Below are 23,353 nucleotides of genomic sequence, written 5' to 3' on the forward strand. Positions count from 1 at the left end.
GTGTATACTTCGTATTTTGGAGAATTTAGTACGACATCCGGAACTTTTGGCATACTAAATATATCCATACTATGGCCAATAAGCATACTACATACTCAATTTACATAACAAATAGTATGGTTAGTATGAGTATACACACCCAAAATCGTCAAATGCCTAGCTAGTCATTAGTTATGCTAACAAGCTAGCAAGAGTATCAACTTCTGGCAGACAGGCGACTAGTATGCTCAACTGAAACGATACCGTTTGTTTACAGTATACTAAAATGAAGTAATAGTATGTAGTAGATACTCATTAAGTATACAGTATGTTAGTATGGGTATTTGAACACAGCTATGGTTACACTCACAATGACTGCCTGGTATTGTGATGCCATAATGTCCATGGTAATGTTGAATCCTCATTCAAATGATGTTAGCTGATATGGCTCATGGAATGGAATGTAGTTTTTGTGATGTCAGTTGAGTTGAATCAAAAAATCACAGCACATATTGATGGGTACACTCCTTGCTTTTACTTCCTGCTTTGCTCCTAAGTGTACACTCGCTACGGCCGCCAGTCCACCCATTATGCTGTCATTGACTTGAATGGGGACTCCTGGTCTATTCATTCTATTTCTATGGCAGTGCATGCGGTCAGGAAAGGAGAATATGTGAGTGTAAATGATTTGTTGTTGCTATTCGAATGGTTATCACGGAGCCCGTGGTCATTTGGCTGGACAATTACCGTCATACAAAATTCCATGACCGTCACTGTCCGAGCAGCAGAGATGCCTGGTAAAGAGCTGCGCAGTGGCATTACCAATTAGGCTACCCAAACAAGACTGGTTTGAGCGGGTGTTGTATCACAGAACAGAGAAGGCACTGGCTGCTCCCTGATATTGTCGGCCTATATGCAGGGCACCTTTGTAAAATAGATATTGGTCTCTATGGGACTCCCTGCTAAAATAAAGGTGAAATAAAAAAATAATGGCTGAAACGCTCCAAATATACCCACATGTAATCTAGGCTGAGCATGGTAATTTGATTTCTATATTTAGATATTTTTTCCTTACTAAATCACAAACTTGGCTGAGTATAACCCAGGAGGAACAGGTCCCTTGGCTGTGTATTAGTAAGCACAGTTACTCAGGTAGAGAGGGTGGGGAATACAAAGCAGCGCAAAGGAAGGAGCTAACATCAAATGCTAGTTACCCAGCCCAACGGCTCATAAAGAATATTCTGTCAGAGGTTTTTGCTTGCCGTTTGGAAAGCCTTATTACCTCTCCTGTGGCTTGTCCTGGCTGCTTGGTCACGGTCCCCTAGCCAGGCTACTCTCCCTCTCCTTACTGTATTGCCAGGAATTAACTATTCTCCTAACAAAGCCAGTGTCTCCACCCCCCCCCCTAGCTCTTCTCTCTTTGGAAGCAGATGTCACCCTCATCTGCTCCGTTGCGTCTTGAATACCAACCTCAATATGTAATGGAGACGAGTCACGAGTGAGTCACTTTGCAGTGCTCAGCCTGCCAACCTTATTCTCCTAGTATTGTGGCTGGCGCCCATACAGACTCTCCATTAGCTGACCATCAGTAGGAGACACCGATGCCTGACCTGGCAGCTCTCCACAGGTGAMTCCCTGTGAAACCAGTGCCAGAGGAGAGCCAGACCTTGGGGGCTGCACTGGAATAAAAGAAACCTGAATGTTAGTTGTTTAGTCACTTTAGTGTGGGTTTGTGAGATACATGGATGGAGTTGGTGACCTTGAGCTTGCTGGAGTGATGTGAGCTTATAGTCCCTGTGCCCAAGAATGCCAAGGTAACCTGTCTAAATGACKATCTCCCCGTAGAACTCACATCTTTAGCCTCGACATGCTTTGAAAGGCTGGTCATGGCTCAACACCATCATTCCAGACACCCTGGACCCACTCCAATTCACACACTGCYCCAACTGATCCACAGATGATGCAATCTCTATTACTCTCCACACTGCCCCTCCCACCTGGACRAGAGGACCACTTGTGTGAGAATGCTGTTCATTGACTAYAGCTCAGCTCCAAGCTCATCACTAAGCTCAGGAACATGGGACTGAACAACTGGATCCTGGACTTCCTGACGGGCCGCCCCCAGGTGGTGAGGGTAGGCAACAACACATCTGCCACACAGACCCTCAACACGAGGGGCCCCTCAGGGTGTGTGCTTAGTCCCCTCCTGTACTCCATGTTCACCCACGACTATGTGAATGAGCATGACTCCAAAACCTTTAAAGTTTGCTGACGAGACAAGTGGTAGGCCTGACCGCCAACGACTATGCGCACGCCCCTTTGATCATTCCTTAGTGATGTGGACACTGGGAACTTGACTCGCTCCACATCGTCAGAGCTGTGGTGGAGCTGGTCAAGAGCTTCAAGTTTCCAGTGTCCACGTCACTAAGGAATGATCATGGTCCACACACACCAACACAGTCGTGAAGAAGGCATAACAATGCCTCTTCCCCCTCAGGAGGCTGAAAATATTTGGCATGGATCCTCAAAGTTCTACAGCTGCACCATTGAGAACATCTTGACTGGCTGCATCACGGCGTGGTATGGGAACTGCTTGGCATCCGACCGCAAGGCACTACAGAGGGTGGTACGTATGGCCCAGTAAATCACTGGGGCTGAGCTCCCTGCCATCCAGAACCTCTATAGCAGATGGTGTCAGAAGGCCCCTAAAAATGTTCARACTCCAGCCACCCAAGTCATAGACTGTTCTCTCTGCTACCGCACGGGAAGCGGTACCAATAGGACCCTGAACAGCTTCTCCCCCCAAGCCATAAGACTGCTAAATAACTACCCGGACTATCTGCATTGTTCCTTTTTGCACCCACTCTTTTGACTCCTCACATACTCTGCTGCTACTATTTTTATATATCCTSTTGCCTAGTCACTTACCTATATGTACATATCTACCTCAATTACCTTGTACCCCTGCACATTGAMTCGGTACTGGTACCCGGGTATATAGCCAAGTTGTCGTTACTTATTGTGTATTATTTTTCTCTCTGTGTTGTTGGGAAGGGCCCGTGAGGAAGCATTTCACTGTTAGTCTACATGTATTCTATGCGACACATACAATTTGATTTGATCCCCTGCACTGCTGCAGAGAGGCTGTTGAATATTACATGTGATACACTGGTGTAGCATCGGAGTTTCTGTCTCCTCCAAATTCCAGCCCTGCAATTATCCCCATGGACCTGCTGCATCTGTGGAATGACAGTTCAGTCCTCCTTTTTGAAATAAACTCAAAGACAAAGGGGTTAAATAAGGCTCCCTTTGTTAGTGTCTTCCCCTCTGTACAATGCGACGTTAATGGAAACCACCCACACACACAGCTGAGACTCGGTGTGTGTGTATAAATGAGCCTAGAGAGCCCTGGGCTTTGTCATCACTTTCTCTCCCCCCCTGGCCTCCATGCATCTTTAATACAGTATAGTGACAGTGTGGATATCATATTAGGCCTTACACTGGGTCCATCTATTTAAGTAGCCGTGGTTGACAGACGGAACGGCGGTCACCTGGCTGTTTTACACTCACTGATCTGTTTGTAGCCTGGTGTGTGTATGACCATTGTGTTTTCTCTCTGCCCAGACGGCTTCCAACATGGAACAATTTATTCATTTTTTTGCCAAGAAGTACGTGGCACACTAGGACTAAATCTGGTGTTGTGAAATCTGTTTCGATACTCTAAGGTAAACGTGAGAAGAGGGGGGGGAAAAGTATTAAACTTTAAACTGCAATTTTTTTATTTCATAGTTTTAAAGAAAGAAAAAAAAATGCCGTGAATTTCACAAAACAGATATGGTCCTRCATATGACCGGTAGGGGGTGATTCAGTTCAATGTACCTCAGTCCAGGCTACCAGACGGTGCTCACCTTATTGCTGTCCCCCACCCACTCAGCAACCATGGTAGGTCGTGCTGTTTTTTTAGGTTCTCTGCTGTGTGCCTCCCCCATGTTCTCAGGTCAGTACATGGGACTTCATAWCCCACTTCTCATCMGTGTGATGGCTCGCTGCAGTGATGTATGAAGCGTGTTCATATACAGCCAACAATCTGTTGTTAACGCATATGGTGTTTGATAGCTTGCGCTTTGTACTTGTAGAGCAATCATTGTACAATCTCTCAATCCAGACCATCACATTTTTTTTTWCATGGCATCTTGTAGTCKGGCGTAGATATGCCATCAGGCATTGAAGCCAACATCCTCTACCAYTGGCTGCATGTCAACTGCAATCTTTTCTGTAATCAACGCTGTGATTTTGTCACTCCGTCCCTCATCGCCTCTGTCTGTTTGTGTCTCRCCGTGCCTCCCTTTCAGATGGTTGAGCATTGCACCTGTACTGCCACTGTAGCTCATTTCCACCTCCTAAAGTTTCACCACCTTCTCATTTAACTACTCAAAGTATTGTCCATTGGCCATACAGGACTTYGCTTCCCTTTCTCACTCTCTGCCATTTTTCCAACTGTGAACAACGACGACGCTTTATAACCGTGGTAAATCATGTGAAAGATGCTTATCTCTTAACGTTACAGCATTGTTGCGTTAGGCATTTTCTGCAATTTAAATGTTTCCCTTTTATGATAATGATGATCAGAACCTGTTAGTGGTAGTTTCGTGATAACTGCACTGTGACATTTAAAAAATAAAAACAGTTTTTCAGTTCAGGATTTTTTTCCTAAAGGTTAACAATCCCAATTTCGTTTAAACGTTCACACCCCTACTGTGAGGTGTCATTATCTAGGCTAAAATGTGGACAAAGTGGGAAGCAATTGAAGAGTCTTAACCAGGTTGTGAATAAATGGCTCAGCGGTGTCAAACTAATTCTCATGGAGAGGTGTGTGTGTGTGTGTGTGTGTGTGTGTAGTTACTTTAATCAGTAAATGGCCTGTGTGTTTCCTTAGTCTGTCTGGATCAGACACCAGAGAGCACAGCAAAGCGTCATGTAGGAGTGACGTCACCTGACGTAAGACAATGAGAGTGAATTACAGTTGGTTTGAATTGAAACCGTTAACTCAGGAGGTGACAGGGAAGACGTACATATTATCTCCCACAGAAATATAACCCCCTGCCAGAATGTTATAATGATGTCAATGGAAGATGCTCTAAGGATTAGGAAATGAAAAAAGTTAGAGTAAATCTGTGATGCCCTAACCGCAGGGGCTCTGGTGCTTGCATCTGTTGCCAGTCATGCAGTGGCAGCTAGACAGACTGCCAGTTGGACTAGTTATTGGCAGCCAATCTTTATTCCCTTGTGTTTTTGGCATAGTGTGCCACAAACTTACCCCAAATGTGCAATGGAACAGTCGGACTGGTCTGACAAATGCCCAGACTGCTGAACATTTTTGGGGGTCACTGGACCGGGTCCCCTAACCCAAGGATCTGAAACCTAAGCCTGTACTGTTCCCTGGGCCCCTCTGTCACAGTTTTTTTTAAATATTTKTTATTCTAAGCACAGATGCAGACTGCCAGTGGTCCAGGAGAGAAGTTCTCATGGGCTTTGACTGCACATGCTGGGTCCAGTGAAGGGAGGTAATTACCCACTAGCATGGCCAGAGTGGTGCTGTCCCTCCACCGCTCCCAGACTCTGTTCCCCCTGTGGCCTGTCTGCTGCCCAGGCCTGCAGGGCAGTGTGACAGAGACCATCAGCCCTGTGATTAGGCTCCCAGATTACTCCAGCAGCTCCCTGAGCCACGCCCAGCTCCCAGAGCTACAACCACCTGCTGCACGTTACTTGCCCTCTTCCTCCATCTATCATAGGAGGTTGGTGGCACCTTAATTGGGGAGGACGGGCTTGTGGTAATGGCTTGAGTGGAATGGTATCAAACACATGGTATCTGATGCCATTCCATTCACTCCGTTCCAGATATTATTATGAGTCGTCCTCCCCTCAGCTACCTCCAAGATTGTGGGGGCTGCTTTGTTAGATTTCAGTGCGGCTTTTGACATTATCGATCATAGTCTGTTGCTGGACAAACATATGTGTTATGGCTTAACACCTCCTGCTATAATGTGGATAAAGAGTTACATGTCTAACAGAACACAGAGCGTGTTCTTTAATGGAAACCTCTCCAACAAAATCCAGGTAAAGTCAGGAATTCCGCAGGGCAGCTGTCTAGGCCCCTTTACATTTTTCAATCTTTACTAACAACATGCCTTTGAGTAAAGCCAGTATGTCTATCCATGCGGATGACTCAACACTATACATGTCAGCTACCACAGGGACTGAAATGACTGCAGCACTTAACGAAGAGCTGCAGTTCGTTTCAGAATGGGTGGCAAGAAATAAGTTAGTCCTAAATATTTAAACTAAAAGCATTGTATTTGGGACAAAGCATCCACTAAACCTCAACTAAATATTGTAATGAATGTGGTAATTGAGCAAGTTGAGGAGACTAAACTGCTTGGACTAACCCTGGATTGGAAACTGTCATGGTCAAAACATATCCATACAACAGTAGCTAGGATGTGGATAAGTCTGTCCATAATAAAACGCTACTCTGCTTAACAGCACTATCAACAAGGCAGGTCCTACAGTACCTAGGGTTGTTGCACCTGGACTACTGTTCAGTCGTGTGGTCAGGTGCCACAGAGGGACTTAAGAAAATTGCAATTGGCTCAGAACAGGGCAGCGCGACTGGCCCTTGGATGTACACAGAGCGCTAACATGAGTAATATGCATGTCAATCTCTCCTAGCTCAAAGTGGAGGAGAGATTGACTTCATCACTGCTTGTATTTGTAAGGGGTATTGACATGTTGAATGCACAGAGATGTCTGTCTGAACTACTGGCACACAGATCCGRCACTCATGCGTACCCCACAAGACATGCCACCATAAGTCTCTTCACAGTCCCCAAGTCCAGAACAGACTATGAGAGGTGCACAGTACTACATAGAGCCATGACTACATGGAACTTTATTCCACGTCAAGTATCTCATGCAAGCAGTAAAATGTAATTTAATGTTTTAAATACACCTTATGGAACAGCGGGGACCATGAAGCTACAGATAGGCACAGACTCATGCATACATACACATGATAACATACGCACTATACACACGTACACATGGRTTTTGTGTTGTAGATATGTGGTAGTAGAGTACGGGCCTGAGGGCACACACTTAATGTATTGTAATGTTTCAAAAACTATAACTGCCTTTATGTTGCTGGACCCCAGGAAGAGTAGACAGCAGCTAATGTGGGTCCATAATAAATACACTGCCACCTACACTGAGTGTACAAAACATTTAAGGACCTCTTCCTAATATTGAGTTGCACCCCCCCCCCTTGAAAGGGTTCCACAGGGATGCTGGTCAACGTTGTCAAGTTGGATGGACGTCCTTTGGATGGTGAACCATTTTTGATACACACGGGAACTGTTTAAGGTGAAGAATGCAGCAGCGTTGCAGTTCTTGACACAAACCGCTGTGCCTGGCACCTACTACCAAACCCCGTTCAAAGGCACTTCAATCGTTTGTCTCGCCCTCAATGCCACACATACACAATCCATATCTCAAATGTTTCAAGGGTTAAAAATCCTTCTTTAACCTCTCTCTTCCCCTTCATCTACACTGATTTTTGAAGTGGATTCATCAAGTGACATCAATAAGGGATAATAGATGTCACCTGGTCAGTCTGTCATGGAAAGAGCAGATGTTGTTAACATTTTGTACACTCAGTGTATATATCTTGTATTTGCTTCTCTCGTTTTTCCGTCCCATCTTTTATCATTTCGGTTCATCTTCATTTCCCTTTTTCGATGAATACAGGCAGGTCCTTAATATTTTAATTGTGTGTTTGGGGAATGGGGATAACCAATGATATCTCTTCTCGCACCTGATGACGAAGATTGGTCACCATGGCAACTTAGGTTCCGTTCGGGCAGATGTTGCGCTGGGTGGGTGGGGGGAATTGGGGGAGCTGGGCCATGGCTCTCTGTCTGAGAAATCGGGTTAGGAGTTGCCATGATCTGTCTCTCAATAAGACTAATCAGATCTGCATGTCTGTGTCTGTAATCTCTGTATGGCTGTATGTGTATCTCTATCGCTGCATGTCTGTTTCTCTGTATGGCTGTATATGTTTCTCTATTGCTGCATGTCTGTGTCTCTGTATGGCTGTATGTGTATCTCTATCGCTGCATGTCTGTTTCTCTATCGCTGCATGTCTGTTTCTCTGTATGGCTGTATATGTATCTCTATCGCTGCATGTCTGTTTCTCTGTATGGCTGTATGTGTATCTCTATTGCTGCATCTCTGTATGGCTGTATTGTGTCTCTATCGCTGCATGTCTGTTTCTCTGTATGGCTGTATAGTATCTCTATCGCTGCATGTCTTTTCTCTGTTGGCTGTATATGTATCTCTATCGCTGCATGTCTGTTTTCTGTATGGCTGTATATGTATCTCTATCGCTGCATGTCTGTTTCTCTGTATGGCTGTATGTGTATCTCTATTGCTGCATCTCTGTATGGCTGTATGTGTATCTCTATCGCTGCATGTCTGTTTCTCTGTATGGCTGTAATATGTATCTCTATCGCTGCATGTCTGTTTCTCTTGTATGGCTGTATATGTATCTCTATCGCTGCATGTCTGTTTCTCTGTATGGCTGTATATGTATCTCTATCGCTGCATGTCTGTTTCTCTGTATGGCTGTATGTGTATCTATCTCTGTATGGCTGTATGTGTATCTCTATCGCTGCATGTCTGTGTCTCTGTATGGCTGTATGTGTATCTCTATCGCTGCATGTCTGTTTCTCTTGTATGGCTGTATGTGTATCTCTATCGCTGCATGTCTGTTTCTCTGTATGGCTGTATGTGTATCTCTATCGCTGCATGTCTGTTTCTCTGTAGGCTGTATGTGTATTCTATCGCTGCATGTCTGTTCTCTTGTATGGCTGTATGTGTATCTCTATCGCTGCATGTCTGTTTCTCTGTATGGCTGTATGTGTATCTCTATCGCTGCATGTCTGTTTCTCTGTATGGCTGTATTGTATCTCTATCGCTGCATGTCTGTTTCTCTGTATGGCTCTATATTTATCTCTATCGCTGCATGTCTGTTTCTCTGATGTGTATTCTATCGTTGCATGTCTGTGTATCTCCATTACAGAAAGTGAATTGGGATTCATACTAATATCTTTAGTCTTGCTAAAGAATGCTGGCTGATGATTCCTTTGATCTAGGATACATGAACTAGTCTACTATGCTCAGTGCTGGGCAGAAAACTGTCTAGGCAGATCTGGGGACTAAGGGAAAGGCCTATATTACAGTAGCACTGTCTGGCTGCACTGGATCCTCACCTGTCCCCCCTCCCTCATAGCCCTGGCTGTGACCCTCCCTACTAATGCTTGACTAACTTTGTTTTCAGACAAGTATTATTTTGCTTGTCCAAAAGCTCAGGTCACTGCAAGGAACCACTTTACAAAATATAATGYATTACAATATTTTTKAACATAGACAATCAGACAATAATGTAGGCTACACTCTGCCTATTGGCTGCTTTGCATATCTGTCAAAAAAATAAAAACAACACTGTCCCTTTAAGGCTCTCCTGCAGGATGGTTGGCCACCCTTTTAAAAACATTTATTTATTTAACTAGGCAAGCCAGTTAAGAAGAAAATCTTATTTACAATGACGGCCAACCGGGGAACAGTGGGTTAACTGTCTTGTTCAGGGGCAGAATGACAGAATTTTACCTTGTCAGCTCGGGGATTCGATCTACCAAACTTTTGGGTTACTGGCCCAGCGCTCTAACCACTAGGCTACCTGCCGCCCTTGGTAGCCTATAAAATATTGCAACATTACAATTACAACCAAATACTTTTTATGTCTTTATAAAATAATTCCCTTCGGGGCTTGAAATTAGGGCCGACCCGTCGTCTCTCAGACGATAAATATGTCTACGGTTCGAAACAGACTCTGGGACAGTTCTCGGACTACAGATTAAACATTCGTACAACCACTGCACACCATTTTTAGTGTAAAGCAATGAGGCTGATGCAGCAGATCAGACCGTTTTAGTTTAAAATGTTGATTGTTTTATTTCTTCATATTTTAAGCTCAACAAATCAAATCAAGTTTATTTTATATAGCCCTTCGTACATCAGCTAATATCTCGAAGTGCTGTACAGAAACCCAGCCTAAAACCCCAAACAGCAAGCAATGCAGGTGTAGAAGCACGGTGGCTAGGAAAAACTCCCAAATGCACACATACATGGCTGTTGGCTAGTATAGGCATATGCACTGTTCCAAAAAGTAATTACTGGTGAAAACACCGTTCTCAAAAGTGCATCGCATGCACGTGCGATTTCATGTGATGAAGATGAARATACTCCGTTAGAAAGAGGGGGAATCTGATAGCAACATTTAGGATGGGTTATTAATATGACTAGGATTATGCCTTGGTTGCTTTGGGACAATGAAAGAATATTGAATTTGAAAAMCAATGGAACATGAGAGAAATGCTGGTTTCAATGGCATTGAGTGTTAGTTCCCTCAACATTTGTATGGTTGTGTTTTGGCTAGGCTACTTTGAAACAAGATAAGACATGCTTCATAAAATGTCCAGGTTTTAAACGATATAGTGAATGGTTAAATAGTTTCAAAATGCTGACCGCCGCCTCTCAGATTCAAGGTGGGTGATGTGCGATACACAACTTGCACTGTCTTTCACTCGGATCTTGTGACCATTTGATCTGAACCAACTGTGCCTCGTATGTCGACAGAATCAAGCCTTTAGACGTTAATGTTAGTTGTCCATTATATTTGTCGAACATGACTGGCTTTTAGCCTATATTTATACACTTCAAAATCTCATTCAAGTTCAGCTTCATTTTCTGGTGCTCCCCTCATGTCAGTGTCGGTTTTAACATGAGGCTGTAGCCAATATGCATATCACCTACACTTTGATCTGTAGGCTTTTTTTTTTTTAAATATATGTACATCGAAAAATTTATTTTTATTTTTCCAATGTCGGCCTCCAAACCTGGCCGGCATAATTGTTTGATTGTAATTTTTGAATTTTTTTACTTGTCCATTTCGACATCTTAAATCTATATTCTTCTTGTCCGACTATATTCTTTTTTTAATTGTCCCGGACAAGATGGCAAGCGTTAATGTCGAGCCCTGCTACTCTGTCAACTGCTTTTCTCAAACTCATTATTTATCAACTCATCTGACATGTTAATCTCTTCTTATTCTTTATTCCTGAAAATAAGGCTATACTAGATTACAATTGATGACGTGAGCTACATAACCTGATTGTGAAAGACTCTGTGATACACATGGTCATGGACAGGATATTGGTGTGTATGGCAATAACAGGATTTGTGATTGACGTGTTAGAAAATAGAATTTTGTGATTMTTTTTTTTCAAGGGAAAAGGTCATCTCAGTCCTGTCTTGTGTATGCCATGGTTAGCGGGATTGTGGGCGTGTTAGTTTGACCGACTCATCCACGGCTGATATCTTGGGACAGTGTCTCTGTTGCTGCAGAGCTCCTGACTAGGGTTTAATAGCAGGAACCGGGTTACAGAGATYTACTGAGATTTCACCCACTCCSTTTTCCCGGGATAAATAATTGAGGAACCGGTAAAATATAAAGATTTATTTCTATCAACAGCATGACGTGAAATGGAATTGTTAAATTAWATGCAATGTCTAAATCTGGCTTCTCTATGGCCTCTGTCTGCATGATCAATCATCAATGCTGAGAGTGGGGACAGACGGTGCATCTCATATGGATCGCAGTTTACAATGCATGTATCATATTGTTTTCTTGCGACAGGTACATTTACTGCAGCATAGCCTATGCATGCCTAATTTACATATCACCATCTGGCTTTCAGGGGGTCACCTTATTTTTGATTTGTAAAAAAGCAGCTGCACAGTTTTTTTTTTTTTAAACAACCCTATCACTCAAATATCATTGCTTTAAACGGTAGGAAGGATGTGTGGTCAAAATCTTAGTTAGTTGTCACGATCTGCTTACCTATAACTATTATTTTTATATTTAACTTATTTCCAGATATCTTCGGAACTACCCACAATGCACTATTTCTCAAGGTCATATGGAGGATCTAYTCTGTGCTAAAGAGTTCATATGCTAGCTCGGCCTGGGTACCGTTAGCAACACCTCTTGATTTTCACAGACTTTGTGGCTGTATTATCTAGTTGGAACGCTTTAGACTGCAGGATCTGGTGCATTCTTGCAGTGGGCTCAAAATGAAAGACAAAATCATACCTGCTTGCTCTAATTGTGCAACAGTGGTGGTACCTTGTCTCTTCTCCTTTTTGTTTTGTCAACTTTTTGTCATGATCTCTGAAGTAGGCGACGCAAGTTGTAACTTTTTCCACCTTATTTAGTGCTAGTGCTAGTTGATTTGACATCTGGAAGCTATCCATTTTGAATTTTTCTCGCTATTGAATTTCCCTCACTCTTACTTACAGATTGATGCCTGGGGCCCATTCGATGGTATCTGCTCTTTTGTTCTGYGGTTGTTATGTGTTGTTTTAACTGGTTTTCAGTAGTTGGGCTCTAGCATGCCGACCGTAGCCGTGCTGGTTGTCTAGGCTGGCTAGGCTAATGTTACCTGGTTATGCTAATAGCTAACTTTAGCTGGCTACCTTTTTTTATTAAAGTTTTGTTGATTACTGGCTAACATAACTGAATATTAGTGATGCACCGATATGACATTTTTGGCCGATACCGATATTTTCCTTGCCCCTAAAAAAACGATACCGATATTTAAAATGTTAGTGGCTATTTTAAGCATTCAGTACAGTTAAATAGTTAACACACACACATGGACGCATCGGTCTCAGGCTGTATCACATCCGGCCATGATTGGGAGTCCAATAGGTCAGCGCACAATTGGCCCAGCGTTGTCCGGGTTTGGCTGGGGTAAGCCGGCATTGTAAATAAGAATTTGTTCTTACCTGACTTGCCTAGTTAAATAAACGTTACACACCACACTGACCAAAAAGTTATTTTGTTGGCATTTACGTATGTCCCCATTACCAGTAAAACATAATCAAAACCAATTTCTTTCACTTAATTGCTGTGCTGTTTCGCTGTTCAGTCGTTTCATTCTCAACCAGGATTTCTATGGAACGCCACTTGGGTCTTTGCATGTCAAAAAAGATACACGTCAAATATCACTAATTGACATGTCAAATAAGCTTGTTGCCCAATCAGGACCTGAATTTGACTGCGCGTCACAATTTAACGCGTTCATACATATTTTACGTAGTTATTTCACTATCACTCCTATTTCATGTCACAACGATTCATCGATACGTGTGCTATGATGCTGGTAAAGTTGTCTCGCGCACCTACAGTGCTGGTCATTAAAAAAAAAAGCTGCAAATGGATGCAAACAATGTTCTTCCCCAAAAACATAGCAAAACAACATCTGTTTCAGTAGCTATATAGTTTGCTAGCTAACTATATAACTAAGTGTCATCATCTAAAATAACCCTAATTTTATAACAGTTATTATTTGATTAGTGGTCGGATCCATCTATGTGAAGCTAGCCACAAGAAATAGCCACAATAGTGGACTTTGCGGTTAGCCTTCAAAATAAAAGTATGTCATTGACAGTGATGCAAATGAATACAAATGGTACATTTTKCAGTAATTGAATAGATCATGCTAAACGAGGTTGGAATGTTGTTTATATAAAATCAACAAAAGACAATTTGTTAATTTGAAAAATCTGAAATCACACTGGATGTATTATACTTTAGAATTGCATTGGGGGCATACTTATTTYACTGTACAGCCTTACCTATAGATTGATACCATGTCATTGATCTACARTCTACTCAGTGACACCCAGAGAACATTAGGGAGAACGTTAGTCTAACTCTGAGGACGTTGGCAAAAAATATCTTGGATATTGAGTAGACTGATACCCCATTTCATTCATTCCCAATCCTTAGGAAAAGCTGTACAGTGCAATATGAATCTCAATACACACAATAGGCTGACTGAGGTGATTTCACACAGTCCCGCGATAAGAGTTACAACGCTAATATTTGCGTAAACTCTTCACAGTTGTGTTCTGTGAGTCACCGAGTAGACTGATACCCCATTTAATTGCTTCACATTCCAACCTTGTTTAACATTATCTAGTCTAAATATGCCATGATTCCAACAATTTGTAATCTTCTGCATCACTTTCAGAGGTACTTTTATTTTGAAGGCAAACCGCAAATTCTACTATGGTGCTTAATCCCAGGGTTAAGTAGCTAGCTATTTATTTTCATGAACCGATGTTCAATTTCAATAGGCAAACAACAAGTGGCTACCTAGCTAATACTTACTCACAAGGATTACTTTATCATTGCTAAGAATAATGAAAATGACTGCAGTTTCTACTGGTCATTGTTTTCAGGCTGGTTGTATTGGTGCTACAGTGGTCCCTCCTTTAAAGTTGCGGCACACCTTGCGTGCTGCCGCAGAATTCTGTGGCACGTCATTAAATTGTCAGACATTTTTTTTCTGTTATTACTAGTTTGACCACCAGAGGGCATCTTTGAGAAGCATTTGATAGTATTCCGTATTTTTATTACCAGATCATTTAAAACCTTTTTTGTAATAACATAGTATATGGGATTGATTTTAAGAAATTTGACTTAATTAATTTGATTAATATTATGGTGTTTCTATTCAGAGGAAAAACTAAGCCCTCAAGGTTTCCATTAGGATGGAATGGAAAATATGACGCTGTACAACGTGATAGTCGGGAGTTGGCTACAGGATTGGAGGATTCTCTACATTGTTTGCCTTCATTAGACAACTTTCTTCCAATATTTCTGTAAATCAGTGATATTTATTCCCATAGTAATTTGTTATGGATCCATAACTAAATCAACATCTGCATTTTGAAAGGGTATTTCTTTTTTTAATCATTATTTAACAAAATGTGTATTAGGCTACTGTGCAGTCTACAATACATACTGTAGTAAACATGGGAAAGTGCCTAATTCCTTACATAAGGGAGAGCAGGCCATGTCTTTACTACAGAATGCGGGGCATGTGGGAGACCGGTGTTATTTCATAGTTGTGATCCTGGAATGAGTAGGTGTGTCCAAACTTTTGACTGGTACTWGCTTAATTAATTTGATTAATATTATGGTGTTTCTATTCCATCAAATAATGKAATAATTGTTCTGAAAGCAACTTTTCTGACACAAAGGAAGTCATAGCGGACACCTACGAAGAAGGACTGTGTGATGATGGCATCTCAGGTAAGCAGTACTGGGCGTTCTTCTGTCCAACTTATACATAGCTAGTAGTTAGCTCCTATGATTCAGTGTCGGTTCATAACATTCTACTATATTAAATACATACCGTAGAATGATAAATCATGCAATTATTATTMTCGAGCTAACCAAAGGCATTTAGCTACGAACGCCTGTTCTCGCCAGTCAAATTAATCTAACTTTCTTTCATGGCAACTCATAAGCAGGCCATGTCATRTTTGTTTCATAGTCGATATATAATCATATTTCATGACTGTAACGGTTAGCTTTTTTTTACAGAAGGATGAAAGAACACTGTCTTTCACGAAGAGTTAGGGAGTCTTTGCAGAGTGTAGATGGCGCAGGTATCATTGCATATTTCCCATCACCTAATGAACAACCACAATACCAGTCTGGTGTTAAGCTTTATGTGCTGTATTGAAGTATCCTGAAAATGACATCTTCATCCATCTCCCCCTGCTCCCTAAATCCTCTAGGTTAGAGCAGCTGTTTTGGTGAACCCCTCCTGTATCTGAACTGGCTGACAGAGGGCACAGCATGATCATAGGTGAGAGGTCACTTGGTCGGGTCAACAGGAAGTATTATTAAAGATGCTTTACATTGAAATACAGACAGAGATGTAGTAGTCCCAGAGTTAATGATCCAAGGTCCGTTTAGCATTTCACCTCCTGATGATTATGATGACTGACCGTGTTAGATAAAAAAAAAATTTTTAAAACAAGGCTTAATCATGGTCTCTCACTATCCATCTGTCTCTCGTCTGCAGGTATGTTTTGATGTGAGAGAGGACGCCATCGCCACCTCAACCTTCGGGCCAAATGGGGGCCCAAGGCTGGTTAGGAKAAACTGCAATTGTGATGAACTGAGAGAATATTAGGGTAGCACTGCAATTCATTAATCATATGCTGTCTGCCGCTGTTCTTACCTCTTTCCCTTTCTGTCTTCTACACCTCTCTCCCCACCTCGTGTATCTTCCTTGTTTTATAATGCACACCATATGTGCATTGAAGTACAGATTGAACTTGTATATATAATATATTACAATTATCATAATTATAATGCATGTATTATGTATTTTTAACACCTGGATAATGAACTTCTTTCAGTAAAGCTTTTCACATTCTCCACTGGTTGAAATGAAGTATCTCATTGAAATACTATCCTGTGTCCTCAGATTGATGCAGGAAGTTAGATATGCATATTTTTTTTTCTGTATAGGAATTACAAATCAGCGTTACTTAAATCATGTTTCTTGTCTATTGCATAGTTACAATGTGTAATCATTAATGTCCCAGGTGCAGGAGTGGTAAACACTGTTGAAGTGTATAATTGTAATACATACATGCAGACACAGCATCATTCAAATAATGGAGTTTGATATGACTGAAAAATAATGTCTCAATGTCTTTATTTGCCAAGGAAGAGTACATGATCAGTGAACATATTCAAAGTACAGGCTACAATGTGAGAATCTCATGCATGGTAATAACTACAGTACATGTATATAGGACTTGCATCCTTGGCACAATAAAGTTATTATATTCTACTCTATCCATAGGCTTCATTAATGCCATCCAGACTTGAAGTTGATACAACAACTATGATAGCTGAGGTTCATAGATTCTGGTTCTGAACTAATATTCATACCAAACGTTTTAGGGTCCATACACAGATCGGCTACATACTTTAGCTAGCTACACATCCATAGGCATACAGTTATTTKTATCCTCTACTACACAATAAGCAAGTAAATAGTTAGCTAAGTTACTTCAGCTGCAAGGCAAGCTTACACAATTGTACGTTCAATTTGCAGTAAATGCTTTAGCTAGCTAGATTCTTTACATYCACTGTTTYMSAAGATGACAGCCYGGTTTGCTGGTTTTCTCAGGAGTCCCTAAAACATTAAACAACACGAATTATAACTCATTCTCCTATCATAACGCTGGCTAGCTAGCTAGCTGGTTAATGTTAGCTAGTCAGCAAACTTGCTAAATATCTATTTTCGTAAATTAACTTTATGACAAAAATATGTACAAACGTTTGTCTCTACATTAACTAACATTCCTCTCAATTGTACATTTTTTGCTTGACTCGTTATGACGTTATAACTASTTACATTTGGTTCCACCGTAATGATTTGTCAGCCATCTTCACCCAGGGATGGGTGGCTCGCGTCAAATTCATCATTGGAACCACTCGATATGATTGGTCATATAAAACCCTTGGGACCCAAATGTATAATGAGTGCTCTAACTCCCCCTTGTSGTGGTCTGGAGCAATGAAGCCGTGATGCTGGGTACCTCAAAGTCCTGCGGTGAAAGCTCGCAGCTTTTAAAGGAGGAAACACTGTAGCTAGCTACCCCAGAAGTTGCAGTCGAACAAATAATGCTTTATTATCAACGCAGTATTGTAAACACATCGTTCATGGCCAGTGTTTGCTTGTTTTCAGAWYWTTTTTTGTACAGCTTTGACAGTGCTACTGATAGTAGTGGTGCTTGGCTTGCACGTGCAAATTCAGAATACACAACATTCTATAATAGAAYTGTGTTATTTGACGTGTCAAATTAAAAGCTTATTTAACTATTCAAATAGTGTTATTGTCAAATAGTGTTCTTTGACGTGTATATCTTTTGACACGCAAAGACCCAAACGGCATTCCATAGTATGTCGTGAAGCTAATACCAGTGACGCTTTTACTGTGTAACTCCGGTAGGGCAACATCTGGAAAAATAGCGCACTTGGTAGTTTGTACTGGTGCTGGACCAGTCGGCGAAAGCCAACATCACCCACGACCGAGAACGGTTGATTGTCAAGGGCAATGAATTCCATTATCTTGGCTTTAATGGATTTCTCCTTTCTCGCTGAAATKTTCTTACWCTTTCAAATGACTGCTGGACTTGTTGACTGCTCGATRCACACAGCATTTTTAGCTAATGTTCACCGATATATCGTACATCCCTACTGAATATAGCTAACATTCTTTGATGTTTGTTTAGATTCCGTTATATATTTCCAAAACATTKGTTTACTTTTTATGTAGCTGGAAGCTAGGTGTTGATAGCAACTGGCACTGCTAATGTAACGTTAGCAGGCTGGTAGGGCTTGTGAGACAAGGGCSGATCCTACAAAAACATCTGTAGAGTCCGAATGGTTTGTGCTACAAACTATATTAAMAGCTATCCATGAAAAGCTGAGASWCTCATGATATGTTTTGCTCTGTGACACTCGCAAGCTACACAAGTCATTAGAAGGTAAGGTTAATTCTACATAGGAGATCATAGGGAATAATAAGCTCACATAGTGACTGTTACAAACGCCAAACTCACTGACTGACTTGTTTGACGTTTTGTCAATAAAACTTATGAATGCAACTTTGTCAAATTTTTGTAGTCCTGACTAAAAAAAATCTTTCTCCATAAATTCCATTCAAATTGCATCCATAATAGATMATCTTGTTCAAGGTAGATGTGCTAGCCTCCCTCTTTCAGGCAATACATTCAATGCAGTATTAGCCTTATATTTAGCTAATGAATTAGGGTTTAATATGCATAAGATTCTAATTTAGCTATAGCCTCTGCAGTGTTCTTTTGCACAATGAAACTGCTCTCCCAGGAAAAGCTAGACTAGAATAGATGGTTTGAAGAGGGACGCAAGGTTGCTCTCGTTTGCTGAACGTTAAATACAGCAGCGAAAATAACTCGCAATGAGTTTGAACGAAGAGAGAGAGAGAGGGAGAAAGCATGGATGGCTATAGCAGTTATTTATTTGTCTTACAATGTAATGTCTTTGTCCTTGGCTGCCATCGACTTCATTCGACTCTTCCTGAAAGCAAATCCCTTAGCATAGTCATTGAGCTGATCTAACATGGTGGGAGAAATAATGTCTGCTTCGTTCAGGACGTCTCCAGTGATCCATCAGTAGTGCAGGCAGGTAAGCTGCAGGCAGAGTTTTGGTAACAATCATCTCCTGGGTCAGCAAGTGCAACCATCGTCAGCSACTACAGGTTTTCTCTTGGCTTTGTTTGTCCCCCTTTCAGCTTTGTCACATTGAAGGAAGTGTTGGATCCATCCCCTCTCCCGGAATAATACCGCCCCTCCAGTCTCCAGTATGCTTGGCTGATATGGTTTTAATTGAGAGMGATTGTACGGAGATGTTGCTTTGACCTCCGTCCACTTATAGCTTCCTGTTAGTGGGCTTCCCAKGTTTGGTTTTCCTGCCTGTTTTGTAATTTAATCAATACTATAGAAAGAGACATGTTTGAGTGGTAGGCTCTGTTGAGTTCTCTGCTGAAAATCTCTTCATCAATGTACCCATCAAAGATKCATTCTATTTTCAGCCCACACTTTCAAATCCCTTTGTTTTCTGTCTAAAAAATGCCTTCCAGATTATGTGAGTGAGACYGTGTGAGACACAGGCATGCTGTGAAGTCCTCATCTACCCCACATATAATTAGATTTAGAACTGGGACAGACTTGGCAACGTTCACTAAAAAGACATAGCAGCACTGAGAGAGAGAGGAGCGTTCAATAAACCAGGGGACATTCATCATGACAGTCAGGATGATATCCACTACATGTGATCCTGGGGCCATTTGCTAGATCCTTGTCTTGTTGGTTCTCTTCTGGCTCATTTCACCACTACTGTAGCATTTAGACGTTGGCCACACAGTGATGACACTCGGTCACATGCTCCCCTACTGCGACAGGATAAGGGACTGTCCCCACTGACACCCCCATGGGGAGGGAGATGAGGGTCGGTGTTGACATGCCCAAATGCACATGACACACAATTTATTTTCCCTTTCTTATTGCACCCTCAGTGTGCAATAATATAGGAATTATTTTGGTGCACTGTTAGAGTTCAGTGGAATATGTCTGCCAGTGAATGGCTGAAAACTCATACTAGTATCCATTTAGGGGTTCTGACAACTTGAGTAGCTAGGCTACTACTGCGATTGAATCTAATTTCCATTTTAAATGGATTCGTCATAAAATAGAAGTGTAGCAGTTATTATACTGACAATTTCCAGCCAGACGTGTCAGTACTACTACATCAATATTCCCTCTCCATGTCATTACTTATTCATGTCCTCATTTCTAGTGCTCTCCATCTCTGGTTAACAGGATTCTTCCTGCTCTCTAATCCTGTTCTCTCTCTCTTCCCAGTTCTGCTCCCTTTCTGTGGGTAACAGAGCTCCAGTCCACACATCCTAATCTACCACTATAGCATCCTGTTCCTATCTAGTGAGCAATGTTAAGAGGACACTCTGTGTCCATGGCAACGGAGCCGCTGTTTCTCTCTTGGTTTCTCCTGATCTCTGTTTTTGAGTCTTCTATCCTCAGACTTATTTATGCTGGCAGAAGACAGAATATCACTCAGGGAGTTGAAGTCAGGGAAATAAGTTGGTGGTAGTAGCTTACTACTGCTTCCTGTGTCTGATACATTTCCCTCTGTCTCCCTCAGGTGTGATTGACAGCTGTCAGACCTAAGTTGAGATGGACGAGCTCCAGGACGTGCAGCTGACTGAGATCAAGCCCCTGCTCACAGATAAGGTGAGTGGACAGGAAGAATAAACCCACTCCTTTACTCCCACCAATAGGTTCAGGAGTCACTAGCCTGGGCTGATCAGCTTAGCACTGCACAGCTCTGCCCTTCAGTCAGTCTGCACTCTCTGCATAGATCGSTTCCTTTTATTTACATTTGATCAATTTGCCTGCCAGGCCCCAGGGTGCTGCTGCTGCTAGTTACCCTGGGAACGAGATTGGCTGGGGTACGTGGTGGTGGGGTTGGAGGTGCTGCAGGGGTGGATGTGCTATAGGGGAGAGCAGTGCTAGACTTGGACTGGAAATAGGTGCCGGTACACATTTTGGGTGCCGGTACTGTTTATATTTAGGTGCAGTAGCTCCAGCAGTAGAACATTTGAGATGTAGGTACTCAGCTCCGGTGAGCTCCTGCCCAAGTCAAGCACTGGGGAAGAGGAGAGGCTGATATGAAATTAGATTGAAATGAGATGTTATTAGATGTGATGGCARATTAGATGTGTCTATATTGGTAGCTAGCAGATACTGGGAGCTGATGTAAGGTTGTCTACATTGTCAGGAAGAGGGCTTGCTTAGTGAGCTGTGGTTTTGATATCACAGTGAATCAGCCATTTGAGTTTCAAAACACCGTCCCACTTTGCTCACTATAGTGGATGGCTGAGGCACTTGAACCACTCTGCAAATCATTAACCCCTTGACCCTGCCTCGTTAGAATGAAAGGGCCTGACTGACTGTAGTAGGGAATGTGCCTGTGTKTTCTGCCCATGTAAAGGGCGGCAGGTAGCCTAGTGGTTAGAGCGTTGGGCCAGTAACCGAAAGGTTGCTAGATCGGATCCCCGAGCTGACAAGGTAAAAATCTGTCGTTCTGCCCCTGAACAAGGCAGTTAACCCACTGTTCCCCAGTAGGCCGTCATTGAAAATAAGAATTTGTTCTTAATCTTAACTGACTTGCCTAGTTAAATAAAGGTTAAATAAAAAAGGTCTTATCTGCAGTAATGATCCTGTTTTAGCTCCTCAGCGACATCTGCTCAGTGTCTCCACTCTCCGCTCCAGCAGTACATTACTGCTAATGATGAGGGTGGGTGGAGGGCTCARTATGAGGACAGTAATGACACAGAGAGAACCCAGGGTGTCCTCCACATTGCTGGGAGCACAGAGAGACAGAGCGAGAGAGAGGCAGGCTCTGGCATCAACCACTAGAGGTAATTTACTCCACACATTGATCTGAGATGGCTCTTGTTGCCCTCTGCCGCCTCCTGGTGACACCTGTGGCTCTACAGACTCTTCTGCAGGCCTTGGAGCAGAATGACTGGGGGATAATGAGGGAGAAGAGGCGCTTCGGATCTCGTTCAATCAAAACATATATATAAATATCTGGCACTTGTTTATGACTTAAATACATCAAATTTTTCTTTTCATCCCTCTGCAGAATGGGCGTAACTTCCAGGACTTTGATTGTCAGGTGAGTCAAACGTCTCTTAAGCAGTGTTCACGTWGGCAGTTTGAAGTGACTCAAATCCAATTTTTTTGCATATCCGATAGAATCTGTTGTTTTCCTCCAGTCTGAACAGTCAAAAGCACATGGAATCGGGTATTTCAAGTCRCATTTCAAACCACCTTCATAGGTGGTTTGAAWTCAGATACAAATCTGATCCCTGACCATGTGACTTGTCTGAATAGTCAAATCTGATTTTCCCTCAAGTGGTTTTAGACTGTTATTTGGCATATCTTGTTTTTTGCTGGCTACTCTGTTGACAGTTGGACAAGAACATGTGGTAGCTAACTAGCTTGGTAGTTGTTTACAAACAAATTAGTGAATGTGCTAGAAAGCTATACAGATACCTAGCTAGCGAGTGGACTGCTGTGGCTAGCTAGCGAGTGGACTGCTGTGGCTAGCCAAAAAGGACTCGTTTTTGAAAGTGTGTGCACACACACACCCATTGTTACTATGACAACTAGCGTAGCCATGTCAACAAACAGATGTCTGAACACACACACATCCGATTTGGTCACTTAGAGCTTGCTGTTTGCACAGTCGCTATTTCTTAACAGATTTGAAAAGCGAAAGCGCAAAGAGAACTGTGAAGACAGTCTAAATATGTGTAGTCCAAGTTAGAAGCGTATGCAACCCATCATTCATTAGCTAAATGTTAGGCCTAACACTGCAGTGAATAGCCTATAGCCTACCCAATGAAGTTACACAGTGAAATATATATTTTTGATCAGATGATGAAATAACAGGTAGCCTAGGATGGTGTGCTCCCCAGGCTGCGCTCCAGCTTTTTAGGGAAAACAAAATGATCATACCTAGACTATAACAACACAAAATAATATTTCTAAATTTTTTGTTGTCATTGGTGTGGACGGCCCTTTAGGCCTATTCACAGTAGAATGGTCAGTCTCCCCAGAGTTCCCACAAGTGTCACTATCATAACACAACTCAGTCACCCAATGTTCTCCACAGTGTCCACTATCATAACCACAACTCAGTCCACCCAATGTTCTCACAGTGTCCACTATCATAACCACAACTCGTCAC

At 42.1% G+C, this 23,353-nt stretch overlaps 1 protein-coding gene across 4 annotated transcripts in view; it reads left to right on the top strand.

Moving 5' to 3' along the window:
* Positions 1-23,353, top strand: part of LOC111976574 (protein NDRG3) — a 63,868-nt gene that overhangs the window by 4,962 nt on the left and 35,553 nt on the right. The window contains exons 1-4 of one of the 4 annotated variants that reach the window (XM_024005513.2): positions 15,731-15,821; positions 16,041-16,152; positions 20,738-20,826; positions 22,244-22,276. In XM_024005513.2, coding sequence (XP_023861281.1) covers positions 20,770-20,826; positions 22,244-22,276 — 90 coding nt within the window. In that variant the 5' untranslated portion in view covers positions 15,731-15,821; positions 16,041-16,152; positions 20,738-20,769. Of the gene's footprint in view, positions 1-15,730; positions 15,822-16,040; positions 16,153-20,737; positions 20,827-22,243; positions 22,277-23,353 lie in introns of those variants that run through there. The other 3 variants (XM_070447805.1, XM_024005514.2, XM_024005512.2) reach the window with 3 other exon arrangements.

Source organism: Salvelinus sp. IW2-2015, linkage group LG17, assembly GCF_002910315.2.
Source record: "Salvelinus sp. IW2-2015 linkage group LG17, ASM291031v2, whole genome shotgun sequence".
Taxonomy (NCBI): domain Eukaryota; kingdom Metazoa; phylum Chordata; class Actinopteri; order Salmoniformes; family Salmonidae; genus Salvelinus; species Salvelinus sp. IW2-2015.